Genomic DNA, 20,103 nt, shown 5'->3' with positions numbered 1-20,103 from the left:
CCCACATCGCACCCGTCCAGGCCACCGAGCCAAACACGCACAGGCCAAGTGGGGTGACGCTTGCTGGTGAGGGGGTGCCCAGGGCCTGGCTATGTCCTGTGTGCTCGCCCAGAGGCAGTCCCCGTGCACACGTGCAGGCCGAGGACAGGAGGCCTCTCCAGATGCGCGAGCCAACCTCATCCCAACCCCGCTCACCAGCTGCTGGCCTTTGGGGCCCCATCCTGCGTACTGCAGCTTCGCGTTGCTGACTTCTGGGGGGTCGAGACTTTGAGGATCCCTGCAAGAAACAGAAAAGCAAAATGGTGGGAAACAAGAATTAAACGTGGTGTCGTTTCATCCACCAGCTGCAACTCACAGTCTCGGGAACGTGTGTTATTAGCTACGAGGCCCAGTCAGCGCCCGTCAGAGGCTCGTCACTTACAAGAAGCTGCAACAGGCCCATCGCCGTGAACCCACACCATAAACGGCAGCGGGACAGAGCGTCTCGATCCATTTTTTAATGTCCAGGACAGGGGCCTCCCTGAGGGCGCAGGGGTTAAGTATCAGCGCTAGGAAGCTGCCCACAGCCTCTGCAGCACGAGTTTGACCCAACAGGAGGTGACCCACAGGGCGCAGCTGACCTGTCCTGTCTCCCCACTGCTCCCCTCAAATCTCAGTGGATCCTCCTATTCTGCCCCCCACTGTCTCTGGGGAGTCCTCTCACCCCCGCACCTCTGGCCAACACCCCAGCTCTTATATGCACAAATAAATAAATCTTTTTAAAAAAGGTAATAAAATGCCCAGGACCGCCAGGGTCAGGGACGGGAGCGCTGTGCAGGCGTCCGTCGCGGCCTCGGCTTCTTGGCAGCGGGTCCTTCTGAGCACAAGGACTCTGTGACCTTCCCACACCAGCACCCTGGACTGAGTCCAGGCTTCTGCTGGTGTGGACGGAGGCGCCTCCCGGAGGGCGCGAGGAAGGGAGAGAGCGGCAGGCGGGGGGGGGGGGGGGGCGGTGGAATTTTCCCCTTTCAAATCATCTACATTTCTCATCATTTACTGGCGGGCAGGACACCCGGCTACGCGCTCGAGGTCGTCATGATTGAAGTCATCGTGAGGACACGGAGGAAGCGAACGCTTTGCTGGGCACTGAGCGTGTCGCGTGTCTCGTCGCCGCGGCTGTCTGCGTGTGCAGAGACCCACGTCCACGCCTCCTCAGTGACACCCACGTCCACCGTGAGACTCGCACCCGCTCGGGCTGCCGGCGCCCACGCACGCCCGGACGCGCGTCTCACCCATTCACCTCGGAGCGCCTGCGGCTCAGGGGCTTTGGGAGAGGCAGCGCTGGATTTCAGGAGTTGCTGGGAAAAGGTGGTGAGGCGGGGGTGTGGGGGGGGAGTGTGGGAGACACGTCTGACCCCGGTCTTAGAGCTGCAGGAAATTCTAAGGTCACTGCCTGATAACACTCCCGGGGCAACGTGGGCCCCCGCAAGAGGAAGGGGCCTCAGGGAGGGCGCGGCAGCCTGGAGGCAGCTTTGGCTGGTGTTCCGGGTCTGGAGGACGCAGAGGCCTGGGCAGGTGACGTGGCGGCCATGAAGGAAGCTTCTGGAAGGGCGCGCCGCTGGGCAGCAGAAGACAAACAGGACTCAACGCCCAGGTCCCTACCGCTGCTGCACTCACTGTTCAGAGCACCCTGTGATGTGGACGACGCCTCCTTAGCCCGTGGGAGAGGCCGCAGAGACATAAGCGGATGAAATCAGCAGATTTTAAAACCTTTGCATGACAAAACATCACAAGCGCAAGGCGACGGACAAAGGGGGATCGCCAGGAGTCTGACAAAGGACGACATCCCGCACACACATGTGCACACACACACGCACACACACCCATGTCCTTGCTCTGTTCGCCCAGGGGCTGAAGCCAAGGCCCTGTAGCCCTGAGACACTCGGAGCTCCTGGGGGTGCCTGGTCCCCCAGCCCCGCCCTGCAGCAGGGTAACAGCGCTGGGAGGGGGCGGCTATGCCAGGCCGGCCCTGTGGTGAGGGGAGCCCCGGTCTGCAGCGAGGGGTGAGGACACGCCCAATGCAGGGCAGGAGCAGACGCTTCAGACGAGATGCTGGTGGTACGGCGCTGGCAGGTGGGAGCTCCCAGAGAACTGGGTTCTGGGTCAGCCCCCGCTCTCCCCAGGGACCCGGTCACCACGAGGGAAAGCTGCGGTCTGCAGGGGGAGCACCGACAGCCACTCGGCCGGTGCCCAAGGCCGCGGCATCACAGGGTCACCCGGACCGCGTGTGGTCTGTGGCCAGACTCGGCCAGACTCGGCCAGACTCGGTCATCAGGAACCCAAACCAACCCTCGCTTGACACGGGTGCCAAGGTGCTGGCTCTCCGGGGTTCCCGGTGGCCGGGGGGAGCACAGACGGAAGGTCAGGCCTGCAGCCAGACAGCAGCCACGGGCCGGGGGAGGGGAGCAGCTCAGGGGACCTGCCGTTGGCAGAAACTTGGTAAAATTCAAACCAGGTCTGTGGCTGAACTGAACGAATAACTGAGCAAGGTAATTTCCTGCTCTTGAGAGTCCCGGGGCTGAGATCGCCGCAGGACTGAGGGAGGATGCCAGGGCATCTCTGCGGTGCCTGCGGCAGTTCTTCGTCCAAAATCACTTCCGAATAAATGGGTAAAAAAAATCCAAAGAACTCGAGCAGCTTTGTCCTCGTTATATGAATCACTGCAGGGAGGTGGGTCACGTCCTCCCATCACCGCGCCCTGGCCAGCTCTGAGCACACGCCCGGCCTGGCCAGGGTGCCGGTGGCGCCAGGAGGGGACCTGAGATGAAAGACCAGCAGGGGCTCGCCTGGCTGGACCTGACGTGCCCTTCGGGCAGGGGCAGAGATCAGGGAGAAATGTTTAGGCTCTGCTGCTGCGCTGACCGCTGGACCGGCGTGTTGGAGACCCCAGCAGGTGTCTAGATTCAGGGGTTTGGGGGTCCTGCCTCTCTGGAATCTGGCAAGTGTCTCTCTCATAAACCTGAGGCCAGGGCGGGGGCAGGGCGGGCCTCCATGTGCGAGAGCCTGGGCAGAAGGCGGCCCCAGGGCCCAGAGGCCAGGTGGCCATGCTCCAGGTCATGTCCTGGGTGGGCCCAGGTAGGGAGGCCACAGGAGTGTGAGTCGAGTCCTGCTCCCTCCCTGCTCCCCCATCAGGCTAGTGCTAGAGCACACCTGCCCACCAGCCACCCCCTGCCTGCCAGCCCCCCGTCCTGTGTCCACCAGCACCCCCCGCCCCCTGCCCCTGCCCGCCAGCTCTCCCCTGCCTGCCAGCCCTCACTGCCCCCCAGCTCCGTGATGCTCTGTGCAGCACCAAGCCTGAGCTCACTGTGGCGAGCGGCTCTGATCCTGGACAGGGCTGTTCTGAGATGACCAGGTGTATTGGGGGGACGTGCGACCATTTATATTTATTTGGAGTTGCTGAGTGTGCCCTCCCCACCCAATTTTTCTGTCTTCTTATTTATTCATTTGTCTAAACAACACACAGCAGATGCGTGATGAGTCATGTCCAGGTTGAAAATAGATTGGTAAGAATATGATTAAGGAAAAATAAAACTGTCTGGACTTGCTGTGTCTCAACGTAATCGCACGATCCATTCTGATTTTGCTTATTTGAGGAGAAAATGCAACAGGGTGGAAATCATGTTAAATTCTGAAGAGTAAATTAGTGCAGCAAAGTTTGCTCATTTATCTTCCTGAGCCAGTTGATGGGATTGAAAAGGTCCCCAATAAATCAGCATTTGGAAAAGAAAAGCTGAAAATTGCTTTTCTGGATCCTAAACTTTCATGGCTAAAGACATTAAAATAGCATCAAGCAAATAATACGCGGGCCAGGGGAGGGGCGTGGCCAGAGAGCCCCTCCGGGCAGCCCCTGGAGCCACTGGCCGCTCCCACCAGGGCTGGAGTGTGCGTGGGTGTGGCTGGAGGAGGTGCCCGGCGCTGGCCTTCCAGGCTCCCGGGGGCTTCCGGCCCAACGTGCTGCTGGTGAGAATGCCAGGGCTTTGGGGCCCGGCACCGTGACCCCTACAGGCCTGTCCCCCCCAACCCCACCTGCCGGACGGAGAAGCAGAGGCCAGGCCGAGGTCAGGAGGGTGTTTCACGCAGGGTCTGATGGCTCAGAGGGTTAGCATGAGCCATCAGGAAACGGCTGCTGGGCGGGCGGGTTCGGTGCGTGCCCAGGAGCTCGGGGCTGGGAGCTGGGCTGGATGACCTCTCCGTGGCCCCATCCGGAGCAGGGCCAGCGGCTGAGGCAGGTGCAACCGACCCCGGCGCTCCCTGTGGGAGCCCACGCAGCCTGGCCCGGCGACTCGGGCTCCGGGGAGCAGGATCAGGCTGGCCCTGACCGTTGCAGGAGCTGAGGCTGAGCGTAGGTTCCTGATCCCCGGCAGCGGGTGGAGGGGACGGGCAAGGAGCTAGAGCTGCCGACTCCGGGGCGGTCTGGGCGTCCCTGAGCAGCTTCTGCAGCTCCCACACGCTTCTGTCTGCACCAGCTTCGCCCAGCCTGTCTGGGGGCCCCGGCACCGGCATTTTACCCTTTTACATGTGACATAGCCGTGCCCAGAGGAGCAAGTGTCGCCTGCAGTTACGCAGCTAGAGAAACCAAGGGGCAAACCCCAGATCCGCTGCGCCCCAGAGCCGTGCCCTTCGGTTATGCTGGCTAGGGCCGCAGCAGGGAGGATGGCACGGCTCAGCAGGCCCACGAGGAGATCCAGGAGCTGCCCTCAGACCAGATGCGGCCCCTGACGGCACGGACACAGGGAGGCGGAGCGGCCGGCGCGCTCCAGAGCACCCGCTCCACGCAGCCCGCCTCGGCCGGCCGGCTCCTCTGCAGGGGGAAACAGCCCATTTGTGAGGATCCCAGGGTTTCTGTGTGTGGGTCCAGGGCAGGTGCCTGGGATTTGGGCAAGAAAAGAAAGCCTGGAAAGGGGATGCGTGAAGGAGTCTCCTCCTCTCTAGGCTCAGCTCCTCACTGGACAAAGCCCGCAAGGATTTCACTCTAGGGACAGACTACAAGCGCCTGAAACCCGTCTTCCTCCCGGGAGCCCGCCAGCCGCCCTTCCGCATGGTGATGGGGCGCTGCACGGCCGGGGCCCAGGCCCATCTTCATCACTCCCCCAGCCTCGCGGCCGGCCCAGGCCCCCACCCGCTTCTTCCTGTCTCCCCTCATCACAAGCACACGCCTCCGTCAAGCCTCCATGTCCGTCTCCCTTCTGCTTGGCGTGCTACTGTAGACTCCACACCACGGTGGTGCTCAGCACCCCGACACTCCAGGCACACCCCCAAATCCACCAGACCCCTCTCTGCCCTTGCTGGGTCCTGGGTGAGCACCCCCAGCCTGGCTGGGCTCCCCACTCTTTCTGGGACGATCTCGGCTCGCTGTGAAGGTCGAGCCTGCTCGTGATTCATCCTGCCCGGACAACCTCTCCATCTCCACCTCTTCTCAGGACGCCCTCGGTCGTCAGGCTCAGCTGGAGCCCGATTTCCTTTACGGAGCCTCCAGGACGTCCCGGGCCCACAGCGCTCTGGCCTGCGGCGTCCGCGGCTTCCGTCGGGCACTGATTTCTATGTTGTGGCGCGAGCCTGGGGAAGGGTCTTTCCTCTTCAACAAGGTTTTGCACTTTTTAAGGACGCAGCCGCTCGCCTGGCTCAGTAGGGAGCATTTTAATAACATTTGCTGTTTACCTTTCCTGCTTCCGTTGGCGGCAAAGCCAGACTGTCTAAAACAGGAGTTGAGGAGGAGGAAAAATACTGAGATGGAGGAAAAATAATTTGCTGGTCAATGCGAATTGCCAGTAGCAGAGGCCGTCCTTAGTTCTCTTAAGAGGGAAATTAAAACCACAGGGAGTGTCGGGAAATAAGCCCTGAGTCTGCAGGAGCACGTGGCTCCCCTCCCGGCAACAGGCAACAGGAGGATCTGAACAGCTAGAAGGGGCGCCTCCTACCGCTGAATTAAGAGACCACACCCACCCACACCCACACCCACACCCACACCCACACCCACACACACACACACACACACACACACACACGTCGGCACAACTGCGATATCAAGAGAGACGCGCCCCCTCTCCCGAGCACGTCCCCTGTGCGTGTCTGCACACGTCACCCGCTGATTCTCTCCCCGAGTCTACGGGGTGGAGACTGTTCTTATCATCTTTTAGAAAAATACAGAAACGAGAGGACACGGAACGCCATCGCTCCCCAAGTCACACCGCCAGAGGGGGACGGGGTCCGTCCGGGGTCCGTCCGGGGTCCTGCGCCCCGCGTCTCACTCCTCGCCCGGCCTCGCATACTCGCCGGCTTCCTCGCACACCTGAGGCGGCCCCGGGGAAAGGTGAGCGCCATCCGCCGGGTCCTTCCGTTTGTCACAAGTCCCTGCCTCAGCTTCCAGCGGAATGAGTCCTCGGGAGAGAAACAGACGTCCAGCGCCAACCCCTGCCCTCCGCGGCCCCGGTGTGAGCGACGGGGCTCTGAGGCGCGGGCTGAGCACCAGCCGGGCTGGGGGCTCCTGCGGCCTCACCGCGTCTCGGGACGGGCGCCTTCCTCGCACTTCCTCGCGGCGTGCGCTGGGGCCGGGGCGCTCGGGCCAGGCAGCAAGTGGCGAGAGCTGCTAGGATTCCTCCAGCCTCCTGCCAGCAGCTCCCTATGCTTTGACCACCTGTGGGGACCCGGCCCTCGGGCGCTGAGGTGCGGCCTCGTCCTCACGGCCTCTCAGGCTGGCAGCCGCCTTGCCAAAGTGCCGAGCCAGGTTCTCAGGATCTATTTCTCCTCAACGCCTTCTGCGCCAGTGAAATACTAACACGTGGCCCAAACGGCTGAGCCCAAAATCCGTTCAGCGTGCTGAGTTTCACACATTTATATAAGATGGCATGAAATGCCCGTCACCCACAGTACACGCTATCGCTCCCAAGGGGCAGGCAAATCCCAAGGGGTTGCCCTGCATGGCCGTCGAAGACGTGCACCTGCCGGGGCAGTGACAGAAGAATCCCCCTGAGAGGAAAACACTTGCGTTGCTAGCCCAGGTCTGCCGTAAGTGCAAACGGCCTCTGGGACACGACCCCGATGGCGCGGGTCACCCTCCGTCTCTGTGGGGCGGTTCCCGACGTCTGCGGATGCCTCAGTCTCAGCAGTTGCAGAGCCTCTGGCGTCCTCCCTTCGTCTGAGCCCCAGTGCAGTGATTTCCCCGGGGACCCTCGTGGACCTCGGCTGGGTGGGCATAAACACAGCAGTGGCCACGCTCCCCGGACGCACGTCCAGCAAACTCTGCTGCTGCTGCCGCTTACTTGGGCAGTCAGGACCCTCCTCTAGCTGGTCTCGGGGACCCACGCAACAGGCCGGCAGGACAGTCCAGTTCCTCTGGATGTGTCCTGAGCACCTCACCTTTCCAAAGTATTGTCAAAGGAACCACAGGGGGGCGGGGGACGCAGAAGGGGAGGGCTGGACCGGAAGGCCGTGGGGGCCGGCGGCTAAGGGAGGGCAGGGAGGAGGCGGAGGGGCAGGCGGGAGGAAGGGGGGACCCGTCAGCCACTGCCCCGCCCCTTCCCAGCTCTGCAGCTGTTCCCAGCTGTGTCCACCTCAGGCTCCACTAAACCTGAGCCAGCGGCTGCCCCCCTGGGCTTTGAAGACGCGCCCTGCACAGCACAGCCCGGCCCGTGGGGCGCGTCCCCGGCACCCAGAGCCTGACAAAGTCACTCGCTCTCATGCCCTTCCTTCCCACGCACGCGCTCAGGGCTCGGCGCTCGCGTCCTGAGAGACCAGGTGAGCGCAGGGGTGGATGGGGTGGCCAGGAGCCCTCCTGGCACCTTCAATGGGGTCCCCATGCCTGAGTCAGGAAGACCCCGCCCGGCGAGACCCAGAAGGGGCCCTGGGGAGCAGACGGGGTGGCCGCGCCGTCCACAAGGAAGGCGCACAGTGGGCGGGTCACCGGCTTGGGGGGCCCCTCGGCCTGATGTGGTTCCCCGGGGGACGAACCCAGGGGCCTCGCTGTCAGAGCCCTTCCTGGCAAAGTCCAGGAGTCCGTGTGCTGCCCCAGAGGCCACCCTCCAGGCGTCCTTGCAGATTTCTAGTGAAAAGAAAAGGAGGCGGCAGTCTTACCCATGCGGGATTTTGCTGAGGACGTAGTACCCGGTGTAGGAGTGCCGGTAGATCTGCAACAGACAGAAGGCAGGCGTGAGACGCAGGCTGTGACGATCGTACTTTTCAAGTCACCGTGACCCCCCGCCCCAAGCCCCAGGGGCCGGTGGCTCGTCAGGAACCCGGGGCAAAATCATCCCCTGACCGAGGCTGCCTGGCACCCCCCGTCTAGCTTATTCTCATCACCCACAGGTTGGCAGCCGGAGGCTGGACGTCCCCTCACGGGTCTCCGCTTTGTGATTAAGCCACTGATTTCAGCTTCACTAACAAGGACCCCCGGGGCACCGGGGCCGGCCAGCTGAGCCCAGCAGGGCTGTGGGACCCATGTTCTGTGAGCGCTGGCCAAGATCAGGGGTGTCCTCAGGGAGCTGCAAAGCCAGGCCAGGGCCCACTGGGCCAGCGCCCGTCCCTGTGCAACCTGCTGTGCATCTGTCAGCTCCAGGGAGAGCGGCTAAGACTAAGCGCTCACGGCAAGGGAGAAGCGCGGCGCCCGAATTTTAGGTTGGCACCACCATACACGCGCGTGCGAGCACACACACACACACACAGAAACTCCCGTGGTGGCATCTGACTGAGGCAATCAGGGACGCACACTGTCAAGGGGACCCCACTGTCTGAGCGGGTCCAGCCGGCGGCGGGCACGGGCGGAGGACGCGGACCTGCGCGTGGCAGACTTCCAACAGCGAGAGACGAGGGGAGGAAACGCCTCATAATGGCTTCGCCATGGCGCTGCCACCAAGGCCCCAAACTTGCCACAAGTCTAAGGTACCATTTGAGGGGACGACAGAAAGGGGTTAGGCGGGTCCCAGAGACCTGCACGGAAGGGGAGACTCAGATCCAGAGTAGAGCAGGCCGTCACCCCGGCCGGACCGCGGCTGCCGTCGAGCCAGTGAGGAGCAGAGCAGCCCTACGTCCCCCACCACGTCCCCCACCCACGTCCCCCACCACGTCCCCCACCCACGTCCCCCACCACGTCCCGCACCACGTCCCCCACCCACGTCCCGCACCACGTCCCCCACCACGTCCCCCACCACGTCCCCCACCACGTCCCCCACCCACGCCCCCCACCCACATCACCCACCACATCCCCCACCCACGTCCCCCACCCACGTCCCCCACCCACATCCTGCACCCACGTCCCCCACCACATCCCCCACCCACGTCCCCCACCCACGTCCCCACCCACATCCTGCACCCACATCCCCCACCACATCCCCCACCCACATCCCCCACCACATCCCCCACCCACGCCCCCCACCCCCACCCCCACCCCTTCCCCCCACCCACGTCCCCCACCCACATCCCGCACCCATGTCCCCCACCCATGCCCCCCACCCACGTCCCCCACCCACATCCCCCACCATGTCCCCCACCCACGTCCCCTACACATCCCCCACCCACGTCCCCCACCCAGGTGTCTCTGCCAAAGTCTCCGTATGTCTCTCCTCCACATGGCTCCTCCACGCCCCCTTCCTAGTAGTGCCGGGGTGCACATCAGGCCACAGAAGCAAGAGGGGTGCCCTCTGCCTGTCACGTGACACGAGGGCTGCCCAGCTGCCCTGGCTAGGAAGCCTGCCTCGCGGCGCACTGGGGTTTCTAACCCACGCAGGGGGCTGCGGTAAAGGATTTCTCTGTAGGGTTGCCGGAGACCCACGTTCCACCCCGACCACCACCTCTGCCTGAGACTCTCCTGAGGGTCAGCACCCTGGCGAGTCAGTGCCCAGTGACTGGTGTGACCCCCCCCCCACTTCCTGGGGGAGCAGCAAGAGGGCAAAGCTTCGGGCACAGTCTGTGGGCGGAAGGGCTCCTGTGCTGCCACCTGCAGGGAAGTCGGGCTCCATGGCTCCCTGATGACAGAGGACCCTGGGCACCAGCTGGGCACGTCTGCTGGGCACTGTCCAGCTCTGCAGGGCTCCTCCAGCAGCAGCTACTGGCTGGGCCAGGCCAGCCGAGGATGGCAGCCCCTCCGTCGAGACCGATGACATTCCAACGTCACCGACACGCTCTTCCTTCCGACGTGAGCCGGGGCCCGAGTCCTGCGGGACGGGTCAGCACCGCCGTCTCTTGTGGGCTGTGTCCTGGGCTCGTGTCCTTAGAGGATCTAACAGACTCTTCGTCTACCATCGAGACTTTCTCTGCAGCCAACACCAAGACGTGAGACTGTGCAGAGACACGGGGCGAGCGCGTGCAGCCACGGAGACAGCCCTTGGCCCTGCAGCAGGCGCACCGGGGCGTGCGCTGGACGCGAGCGGCAGGACGAAACAGCGGACTCTGCTTGAGTGCGCTGCCCCCCGCCCGCCTGGGCCCTCGTGGGGACTTGTTGGAACTGCGTGTGCAGTTTTCTGGAGAAAAAGCACCCAGATGCAGAAACAAGCAACGGCGCTCATGCCCCAGCCCCCCTGCGCTCCCAGGGGCCCGACGAGTCCTTAACCCCAAGTCTGGGCCAGCGCGGCCGTGGCAGGGCAGGGAGTTGGCACCCGAGGGGGGACGTAATCCAAATACTGCCTTTGTTTGGAGACATAGCCGCCGAGGAACAAATCACGAGGGAGAACTTCATGAAGCTGCAAGGCCACCCAGCAGGGAGCCGATGTGGGTGTCTCCAGTACTCGTGAAGTGGCGCCCGCGGAGGGCTGGGCCCAGCCGAGCTCCACCCGAGTGGTCCCTGTGGGAGGCCATCTGTGGACACCCGGGCTGTGGACACCCGGGCTGTGGACACCCGGGCTGTGGACACCTGGGCCGTGGACACCCGGGCTGTGGGGTGCCGCGGCCGGAAGGCCTTCCTCGGGCGGGGCAGGAGCTGGCTGGGCCCTCGCTCCACATCTCGTGCCTGCTATGGGGGTTCCGAGCTCTTCCCCAGAGACATCTTTGTGCTGTCCCCCACTTTACGCTCCACAGTAGCTCAGGCAGACCGAACCCCGTTGCTAAGACAGGAAACTGGCCCAGCGAGGCTGAGGGGGAGAGCTGGGCGGGCAGAGGCGGGTCGGGGTGGAGAAGCCTGACTCGCTGGGGCTGGGGCTGGCTGCGCTGGGCTTCCGGCCGCAGGGCTGGGAAGGGGCTTCCTTCCCGTGCGCTTCAGCCCGCGGGTCCGGGCGAGGGCTGCCGGGTCCTGCGTCCTGCGGGTGCTCAGGCTCGCTGGGAGGGCCCGGGAGGTGGGGCCAAGGCTCCCCCCACCAGCTTGACGACTGCCAGGTGGGCACCATGGGCTCTTAGCAACAGCCAGGAAGGACAGTCCTCATCGCCCGCCTGGCCTCTGATGCTCCGCCCAGCCCCACGGGATGGCAGCTCCGGAGAGGTCACGGCCACTGGGCACAGCGGGCCCAGCCCCGGCCCACGGGCAGCGGGAGGCAGTCGGCATCGGCCGTCCTCACTGTACATCGGGCAGTTTTCGTAAACCCAGCAACAGGCAAATAATATATCCAGGTTCAATCCAGAGGAAAGCGAGAACTACCTTTAAATCACAGGCAGAGACGTCCTCGGAGTGACTGGGCTCCTCCCTACAACTTCCAGCAGCTTCCCAGACACAGACGGTTCTTCATCAAAGCAGTCAGGGCAGCAGAGGTGAGAGGCCGGGGGACACGCACCCCTCTGCACTTTGGAGAAGCCCTTGGGGTGCAGTGGGAGCCCCTGCAGCGCTGGCGGTGGCGGGTGAAGCGGGGAGGCTGGTGGAGGTGGGCAGGTGGGGGGCTGGGTGCCGCCCCTTCGCGCGAGGGGCCGCTCCGTCTCCCCAGGTAGGTGCGATCATCTGTTTTTAGGCCGGGAGCGTAAGTCACCCCCAAGCAGGACCCGGCCTGAGCTTGCCACCCTCTAATCACCGCCCCGGGAATTGCTTCAGCCGAGGGTGTGTGTCTCTTACTCCCAGTGACGCGAGCCAGTTGACCGCTGGGAGCTGGGCAGCGGCTCTCGCTGGGGATGGCGACTTGGTCTTTGCTGGGATGAAATCCTGTTTCCTGAGTCCACCTGGAAACGGCGACTTCAATCCGTTGCCTGGATGGGTCACCCCACACGACAGCAGGCTCCCCTGTCCGCCTCTTCACACACAGCCCTCCGGGGGCCTGTGTGGGTGTCTTCTGAGCGGAGCCGAGGAGGAAGAGCAAGACCAAGCTGAAGGGGCCGCGTGAGGGCAGCAGCGAGCAGAGGTGGACGGGAGGACAGCGGCCCCAGTCTGCGGCTGCTGGCAGGTGACACACTCGGGGCGGGTGCCTGTGCGCGGGGGTGTCATCACGCCTGGAGAACAGAACAGCTCGCTGGGGAGCCCAGCAGACCGGGAGCCAGACGTGGAGGGTCCGAGGCGCTGGGCCTGCCGGGGTGTGTGAGCGCCAGGGGCAGAGCGGACCGGCCAGGGAGGAGCCTCTACGACGCCAGGGCCGCCCTGGGCCGCGCGAGCAAGAGGAAACGGTTTCTCACCGCCTCGGGGTGAAGCAGGCAGATCATTCCTGCCCAGACCCCTCTCAACGCAGAGCCGAAAGAGCCACAGGCCCGAAGAAACAGACTTTGAAGAGCCCGGGGCGAGGTTCCCGCTGCAAGGTCTTGTCTGCAGACACCGAGAGGCCGCGCGGCAGGGCAGGCCGCCCGGGGGACAGGCAGGCCTTCGGTCCCGGCGCGCTGGCGCAGCGTCCGAGCTCTGCGGTCGCGGGGAAAGCACAACGCGCGAGGCCCAGCAAGGACGCGTCGAGCTGTTTTTCTGAGGCATTTTCAGAAGTTCACGCGCACGTGCCGCGGTCTCGTCGGACACCATCACACACACGTGTCTTAGGAAACGGCCGCGGGAGAACTCGCTGCCCCAAACACCCCGCGCGGGGGGGAAGCAAACTCAGCAAAATGCACCCTAATACATGGCGAGAGAGCTGGTCCTGGGGGTTCATACCTGGGAACGAATAAGCAGTCAGGACGGGGTGGTGCGTGGTCGCCCTCAGCGGCGGCCTCACCTCCCGCCCCCGCCCTCATGCCCGGGCGTCACGCTCTGGACCCCACCCCGCCCCGCCAGGACACTCCCGCGAGCTCACGCCACGGCGTCTTCCCTGGTGAAGGCATCCCCGAGACGCAGGCAGCGCCCCAGGCCAGCCCTCGGCTGGGACCCCAGCCAGCCTCCCGGACTCCGCGTCCCTCCGCCTCAAGTTACCGAAACCTCAGTGTCACCCAGAGCAAGCCCGACAGCCCCCCACGCCCGGCTCCCCTCTGATGCGCTCTGTCTGGCCTGGGCTCCCCCAGCTACTCGCTAACCGAGCTGAAAACCTACGTTTTGGCCACATTCCTGCCGCGTCCTCCTGCTCCGGATCAGCCACTCCTCCCGCCGGGCTCGGCTCATTCTGCAGCTGCCCTGGAAGCCACCGCCCGCTCCTCACCCCGAGGCCCTCCCCGCCCGGCGTCCCTCCCGGGGTGCTTCCCGCGCGAGCTCTGTGGGCTGCGCCCCGCTCCCTTCTGATTCCGCTGAGCCTCCCCAGCTCCGCGACACGGACATCCGCCTTCAGCTCACCTCTCCCTCGCCGCATGCAATTCAGATCACCCGTGTTAAAAACATCCCAGCCCTGGTCCCAGCCGCCCCTTCCACCGTCTCACGCCCCACGGACAAGTCCACCTGCTGCTGTGTGGCGCGTCCACCCGCAGCGCACGCCAAGGGCCCCAACCGCGGCCCGCAGTGGGTGTCCAGCAGCCAACACCAGGCAGTTTCCAGGTTTCCAGCTGCTCCGTCTCTGCAGCGCGAGGCGAGGGAGCCGGGCGTCTCCTCCCTGACGGCAGGGCAGGTCCTGCCCCCCACAGCCTGGCCCCCGCCCTGCCTTGGCGGTCCTCCTGGGGGAGGTGACCGCAGTCCCCACGCCCGCTCCCTGCGGCACGCCTAGCCGAGCCCCTGTGGTCCCGCTCCGAGCCCGAGCTCGTGGTCAGCATGTGCTGGGGCTCTTGGCTCTCTCAGCTCAGGAACTTTGCCCCGAATTCATTGTCTTGAAAACGAAAACTTTTCAAAGAATGCTTTGGCATGCTCTTGCGCCGACCTGCCCTTGCGGCGGACGCACCGGGGCGAGCGTGGGTACCCATCCCTTCCTCCCCGAGCACGCGCGTGGGGCTCCCGGCTGCACGGACGGTGTAGCTTGGCAGAGTCCCTTAAATCCACACTCACTTTCCTGCCCACACTGGCACTGCCCGGGGGCACTGCCCCAGCCCCCTCCCGTGCCAGGGCCACCAGTGCGTCCCCACAGGGGCCCAGGTGGGAGCTGGGTGGGCGGGGCAGCCCGGAGCAGGGACCAGCCAACCCTGCGAGGCCACGTCTACACCGGCGCGGCTTCAAAGTAAGGAGCAGGCCTGGGGGCTGGGGGGGATTCAGGGAACACGATGTCAGCTGCCGCTTCTCCTCCTGGCGCCTGACTGTAAACCCCCGTGTAAACAGAAGGACACGTCCACGTGTCCAGTTCCCCGGAGCCCGGTGGGGCAGCCTGGCCTTGGCTGGGGTGCTGGGGCCCGGGGAGTAACGAGGGCGGGTGCTGTTGCGAGTGGTGTGCGGTGGAGCGAGAGTGTGCAGGCGGCTCCCGAGGAACAGGCGCCCACGTCTCTGCCTTTCCTTGCACCCCGACCGCCATCTGCAGCATTACCCGGAACGCCCTGTGCCAGCAGGGCGCACAGATGTGGGAGTCGGGGCCCCGGGTCCTCAGCGACGCCCCGCGTATGCGGTGGGACCAGAGCACACAGGGCTGGCCTGACATCGCAAACCCAGAACTCAGCCCCCAGGCCAGGCCTTTGGAGTTTATTCAAGACAAGATGGCCGTGCTCCCTCCCATGGCGGGGTGCTCCCTCCCACAGTGGGGCACTCCCTTCCATAGCGGGGTGCTCCCTCCCACAGTGGGGCGCTCCCTTCCATAGCGGGGTGCTCCCTCCCACAGTGGGGCGCTCCCTTCCATAGCGGGGTGCTCCCTCCCACAGGGGAGGAGGGGGGAGGAGGGAGTCATGGGAGGAGGGAGGGGCGGGAGCAAGGCTGAGAGGGACAGGGAGGTGGGGCCGCCTCTCCCTCTGCTCTCGGCTCCTCTCCCGGCTCTGCTCTGGGGGAGCAGGACATCCTGCCCCAGAAACCCAGTGGACCAGACAATTGGACCATCACAAGAACTTCCTGAGCTCGCCTCCGCCCCGTGGTCCTGCCCACAGAAGTGCGTGTCCGGTGGGACACAGCGCCCTGCTCGGGCACGGCTGCGCAGCGCATGGCCCTCTCCTCTCAGGGGTTTCTGCTGGAACCGCCGCATGGCGCTCACCCCAGCCTCGCCCGCAGCGCGCCCCGAGCCAAGGAGATGCTTTACCCCGTGGCGGGCAGAGGTGGCGAGGGGGCTGCTGGGTGCTGCCTGGACGACCTCTGTGCTTCTGCTTGTTCAGGGGGGCGGCAGGGGGGCGGCTGAGGAGGGCGAGGCTGGGGCCTGGGTCGCCTCCCTGTGACCCCGCAACCCCAGGGTGCAGACCAGGTGGGCACCTGCCCCTGCCTGCTGGCAGAAATGCACTGGGGGCCCAGGGAAGTGACCCCCCCAAATCCTGGTTTCTGACGCTATACGGAGACGGTTGAGGGGGTGGCAGTGGCTCCTGGGCCCCTGGGGACATTCTGGGGACCCAGGAGACTGGACACGAGGTGACGCCAGCCTCACGCTGGAGGCTTTGGCCCGCGCAAGCCCAGCTTCGCCCTTGGCCGCGAGAGCGACTTGGCCGGGAGGTCGCACCCGTTTCCAGGCCCTGAGTTCTCGACGTGTGTTACCCCAGGGAGGCCGCGGTGGCCTGTCCACGGTCCCCTGAGAACCGCCACCCCTGCTGATCCTCGTGAGCCTCGGAGCCCGGCACGGCCCTCGCTGCGCTCTGCACACGTTCGTGACCCGATGACAAGGCCTTAGAGCTCGAATAGAGAGTCTCGGGCCATGCGGCCGAGGCAGGTGCCAGGGGCTGGCAGAGCGAGTGAGCTGTTTCTTTACAGATCCTGCTGCCCAAGGAAGGGTGGGTGGATACGAGGCTCCAGACTGAGTTACAGTCAAGGCCTGGGACAGCTCCGTCCCGGGGGCTCTTGGGGGTCTACAGGAGAAGAGGCAGGAATTCCGGGAAGGCGAGTGTCCCCCGCCCTCCTGCCAGGCAGCTGCGGGGGCCTCTGGCTGGTGAGATGGCTCTGCAGTGTGGGTGTGGGCAGCTGCAGCTGGGGCGCTGACCCCGCCTCCCACGCTGACATGACCGCGGCTCGTGCAAACGTGTGGGTGGCCCACAAGCCCCACTGGGACCCGCTGCTCCCAGAGGGGGGCCCAGAAATGGCCACTCCAGCTCCACCTCAGGGCCAAGGCACACGTCTGGGAGCCCCTGGGCAGAGCCGGGCAGCGCAGCGGAGAAGGGACGGCGGTCACCCCCAGAAACACGCGGCCCGGCGCTCAGTGCCACAGGCCAGCAGCAGGACTGTAATTCGCCACGGACACGGGTTCGATACTTTAAAGCCAATTCCTCATGTTTACAAATCTCAAGTGATTTTTAAAAATTAACCCATCGATGGAGCCAGACGGGTCGCTCCCCGCCAGCCGCGAGGCGAGTCTGGACTCCCCTGACGCCGCCGCAGACACCCGGCCGGGGCTCACCACAGCTGAGCCTTTTTCAAGCTTTCCATGAATTCTGCAGCCCGTGGCCCCTTGGGTGCAAAATGAGCTACTCCCACCCCCACGCAGAAAGGCGAGGAGGAGAAATTCACCACGAGTGGACACGCTTCAGGTTTCTGGATGCCTCTGACCAGTCGCCTGTGCTCAAGGGCGAGCGGGACGTGCGCTGCAAGGAACGGGGCCGGCTCTGCCCGCGCGCCAGGGAAGAGGGGGCACCAGGGAAGAGGGGGCACCAGGGAAGAGGGGGCTCTGTCCACAGCCACATGCTCTCCTGCAAGCCTCGCTGTCTCAGGACGGGGCCTAGCTGTCTGCAGGCTCTGCCTGTCTGCTCTTGTTCACGCATCCTCTTGCCGCCCAGTCCGCAGGGACACCTTCCACCCCACCCCTGCCCTCCATCCCTGCCCAGAGGTCAGTGCCTGTCCCCTGGCCCTGGATGCATCCGCAGGGCCGCCTGGGCTGCACGGGGGAGGGTGGGGCTGGCACTCAGCAGAGCAGCAAGGCCGGCTCTGGCTCTTCTGTAGGGCACCTGGGGGCCGGCGCCCGGGCCTGACGACTAGGAGGGCCTCTGACTCAAGTCGGGGCTTCCACGTGGCGGCCTGTTCTGAGCGCGCAGACCCCTTATTTGAATGTGGCTGCGTGGCCAGCGCCTCCCTCCTCTGGAAGATGGATGGAGCTCGCCCTAGTCCCAGTAGGTGCTGCAGCAGGAGGGGCCTGACCTCAAGACTCCGCTCATCAGCAGCGTCCCCCATGCGAGCCTCAGACTTGGTGCTGTCTTCCCACCAACAGCTATGGGCACAGCGGCGTCCCAGGGCGCTCTGCCAGAAGGGGCTCTGGGAAGGAGGAGGCCGACAGCGGGGAATTCTTCTAGCAGGGGACCCAGAATCCCAGAGGAGACGGCCTTTTCCAAATGAGCCTCGTGAGATGCTTCTGTGACATCCGGAGAACAATGTGACGCTGTTTAGAAGGCTCCTGGGAGCAGGAATCTCATCACCAGACAAAGTGCTCCCTCCCACGGAGGGGTGCTCCCTGCCACGGTGGGGTGCTCCCTCCCACAGCGGGGTGCTCCCTCCCATGGCCGGATGCTCCCTCGCTCGGTGGGGTGCTCCTGTTATCTCCAGATTCTCTACGCAGAGCCCTGAAACCGCCTGCTCTCCTCACTCAGAGGGAGTGAGCTGTGCCGGAGCAGCTGGGACTCAACCTTTGACCCCACCGCTGTGGTGCTTCCTCGGCTGTCTGCTGAGGTTTGCTCTTATCCAGGAGACGCCCGGAGCGGCTCAGCCGAACGGGAAGGGCGTGGAATTCCACGGTTTATTTGCCAGCGAGCCCAGGGCCACAAACGTCCGCTCCCAGATCACACGGCTCGGCTCGTCTAAGCCACACACCTGCTTCACGCACACGGCAAATGTCACCTTCAAGCTCACTGAAAATTAAATCGCCGACATGAAATTTGAAGTGAGCCATTTAGAAGGAAGAGAGAAAGCCCCAGGCTGAGCCTGCCAGGGGCGCCCGGGCTGCGACTTCAGGGAAATCTCTGCTGGCATCCTAGGCGGGCTCCGCCCGAGGCCATGACAGAGAGAATGACGTCATGGGCACGGCCCCTCGGCCGGAGCGAGGCAGGCGACACCCCGCGTTACGTCAGCGCGGACGGAGCAGGCCTGGCTGCGGCTTCGTTCTCAGGATAAAATTTATGATGAGGCGGAGAGAAGGGCCAGAAAATGAATGGCAGGGAGGGCGGACTGAGTCTTTACAGACGGACGGCCTCCCCACGACAGCCCGGCGAGGCGGCCCCGGGGGAGCAGCTCTTGTTCCCGGAGCCTCGCGCCGAGTCCCTCCCGCGGGCAGGGTGGCCGGAGAGGCGCCGCCAGCGCGTCCCCACGCGAGGGCCCCGGGAAGGCAGGCGCGAGGGAACGCAGGCCACGGGAAGCGTGGCAGGGCGCGCGCGGTACTCACGGGCTCCACGTTGTAGGAGAACAGCGCGTACTCTCTGTCCGGGGAGACGTCGTACCGGAGCGCCCGCAGCGACTCCTGAAAGAAAAGCAAACGGAGCCTCTTCAGGACCTCAGGGGGCGCGGCTCGGACGCAGCAGAGAAGCCGCGCGCCGTGAGGCGGGGGACAAAGTCAGTGTCCGGGACCGGCCCCGTCGGTTCAAGCGGCCGCCTCGCTCTTGGCGCCCACCGAGCAATACTCAGGGAATTGATGTTTTTTCACATTTTTTCAAAGGTCATGGGTACTTACTGATCATCCACGGAAGCAAATCAACGGAATTAAACATAAGAGCAACTTTCTCCCAATGTCTCCGCTTAAACAAACTGGCTCGCTCTGTCCGTGAGCGCCGACACCAGGCAGCTTGTGAGCAGAGCAGACCCGCCCTCCCTGCGCTGTTCTCGCCGGCTTCTTCCTGCTTCTCGCCCCCGAGGCCGCAGGCAGTGGCTGAACGACGGTTTCTGCTCAGATTCTTCCCGCCGCGCAGGTCACCTGGCCCCGATGCCGCCACCCACGGGCCGGCCCCCGTCAAATGCCCCCGCTCCGCTGGGCCCCGACGGCCCTCCCCGGGGCCAGGTGGCGCACAGCTTGTGCAGACGCAGCTCAGCCTCCCTCGTCCCTGAGCTCGTCTTGTCTTGCAGCCTGACTCGGGGAAATGACCCCAAAGTAGCCGTTTTCACTGGACCGGGCCCTGGGAGCTTGTGTACTCCACAGCGCGGGTCCGCTTAACGGTCTACCGTCCGTAGCCCCTGGGGGAGCTGCTGGTGTTCTAGAAGGAGCAGGTGCTGGGCCATCCTGCTCCGGGGCTCAGGGCGCGGGGCCTGCGAGTCTCTGGTCACCACGCTCTTGCCAGTCGATGGACGCATCCTTGCTGACCCGCCGTCATATCTCAAGGCCCTGAGGACTATGTGCCGTTGGCTGGGTCCCCTTGAACACCCCCTCAGCAGGCTGCACCCCGAGCACGGGGTCTTCTCGGCACTAACACTAGACAAGCTCAGCACGACGCTCGGCGGGGTCTGAAACAGCAAAGTCACCAACAAAAAGTGCAAAACGTGGGGCACGGGCGCGAGCTCAGAGAGGACAGCAGCAGGCGCGAGGGGGTGTGGGATTCTGCGGCCACGTTCCGGCCTCTCTTCCTTATGACAGTGACGCCAGTTCATCAGGCGTGTGGCAGTTAAGCTTTTCCAAAATGCCTAAGTGGAATTGTACTAGTTAGAGAATTAACCTTTTCAATATTGTCCCCTTCTCTAAAATTCTATCTTTAATTTCTTTCAAATATTCATCAAGATTTTATAGCTTGCTTCGTTCTAAGTCTTCTGCTGGTCTCAGGCTTATGGCTTGTTTTTCTTTTCTTTCTTTCCTTTTTTTTTTTTTTTTTACA

General features: G+C 64.3%; 1 protein-coding gene across 3 annotated transcripts in view; it reads right to left on the bottom strand.

Annotated features, from left to right (window-relative positions):
* Positions 1 to 20,103, bottom strand: part of DPP6 (dipeptidyl peptidase like 6) — a 400,214-nt gene that overhangs the window by 77,829 nt on the left and 302,282 nt on the right. For all 3 annotated transcript variants that reach the window (XM_054692782.1, XM_037516312.2, XM_037516322.2), the window contains exons 5-7: positions 18,690 to 18,764; positions 8,110 to 8,162; positions 196 to 277 (exon numbers count right to left, since the gene is read on the bottom strand). In XM_054692782.1, the coding sequence (XP_054548757.1) occupies positions 196 to 277; positions 8,110 to 8,162; positions 18,690 to 18,764 (210 nt within the window). The remainder of the gene's footprint in view (positions 1 to 195; positions 278 to 8,109; positions 8,163 to 18,689; positions 18,765 to 20,103) is intronic.

This window comes from Talpa occidentalis, unplaced genomic scaffold (genome assembly GCF_014898055.3).
Source record: "Talpa occidentalis isolate TD23 unplaced genomic scaffold, MPIMG_talOcc4v2.1, whole genome shotgun sequence".
NCBI classification, from domain to species: domain Eukaryota; kingdom Metazoa; phylum Chordata; class Mammalia; order Eulipotyphla; family Talpidae; genus Talpa; species Talpa occidentalis.
This window is presented reverse-complemented; position numbering and strand designations above follow the sequence as displayed.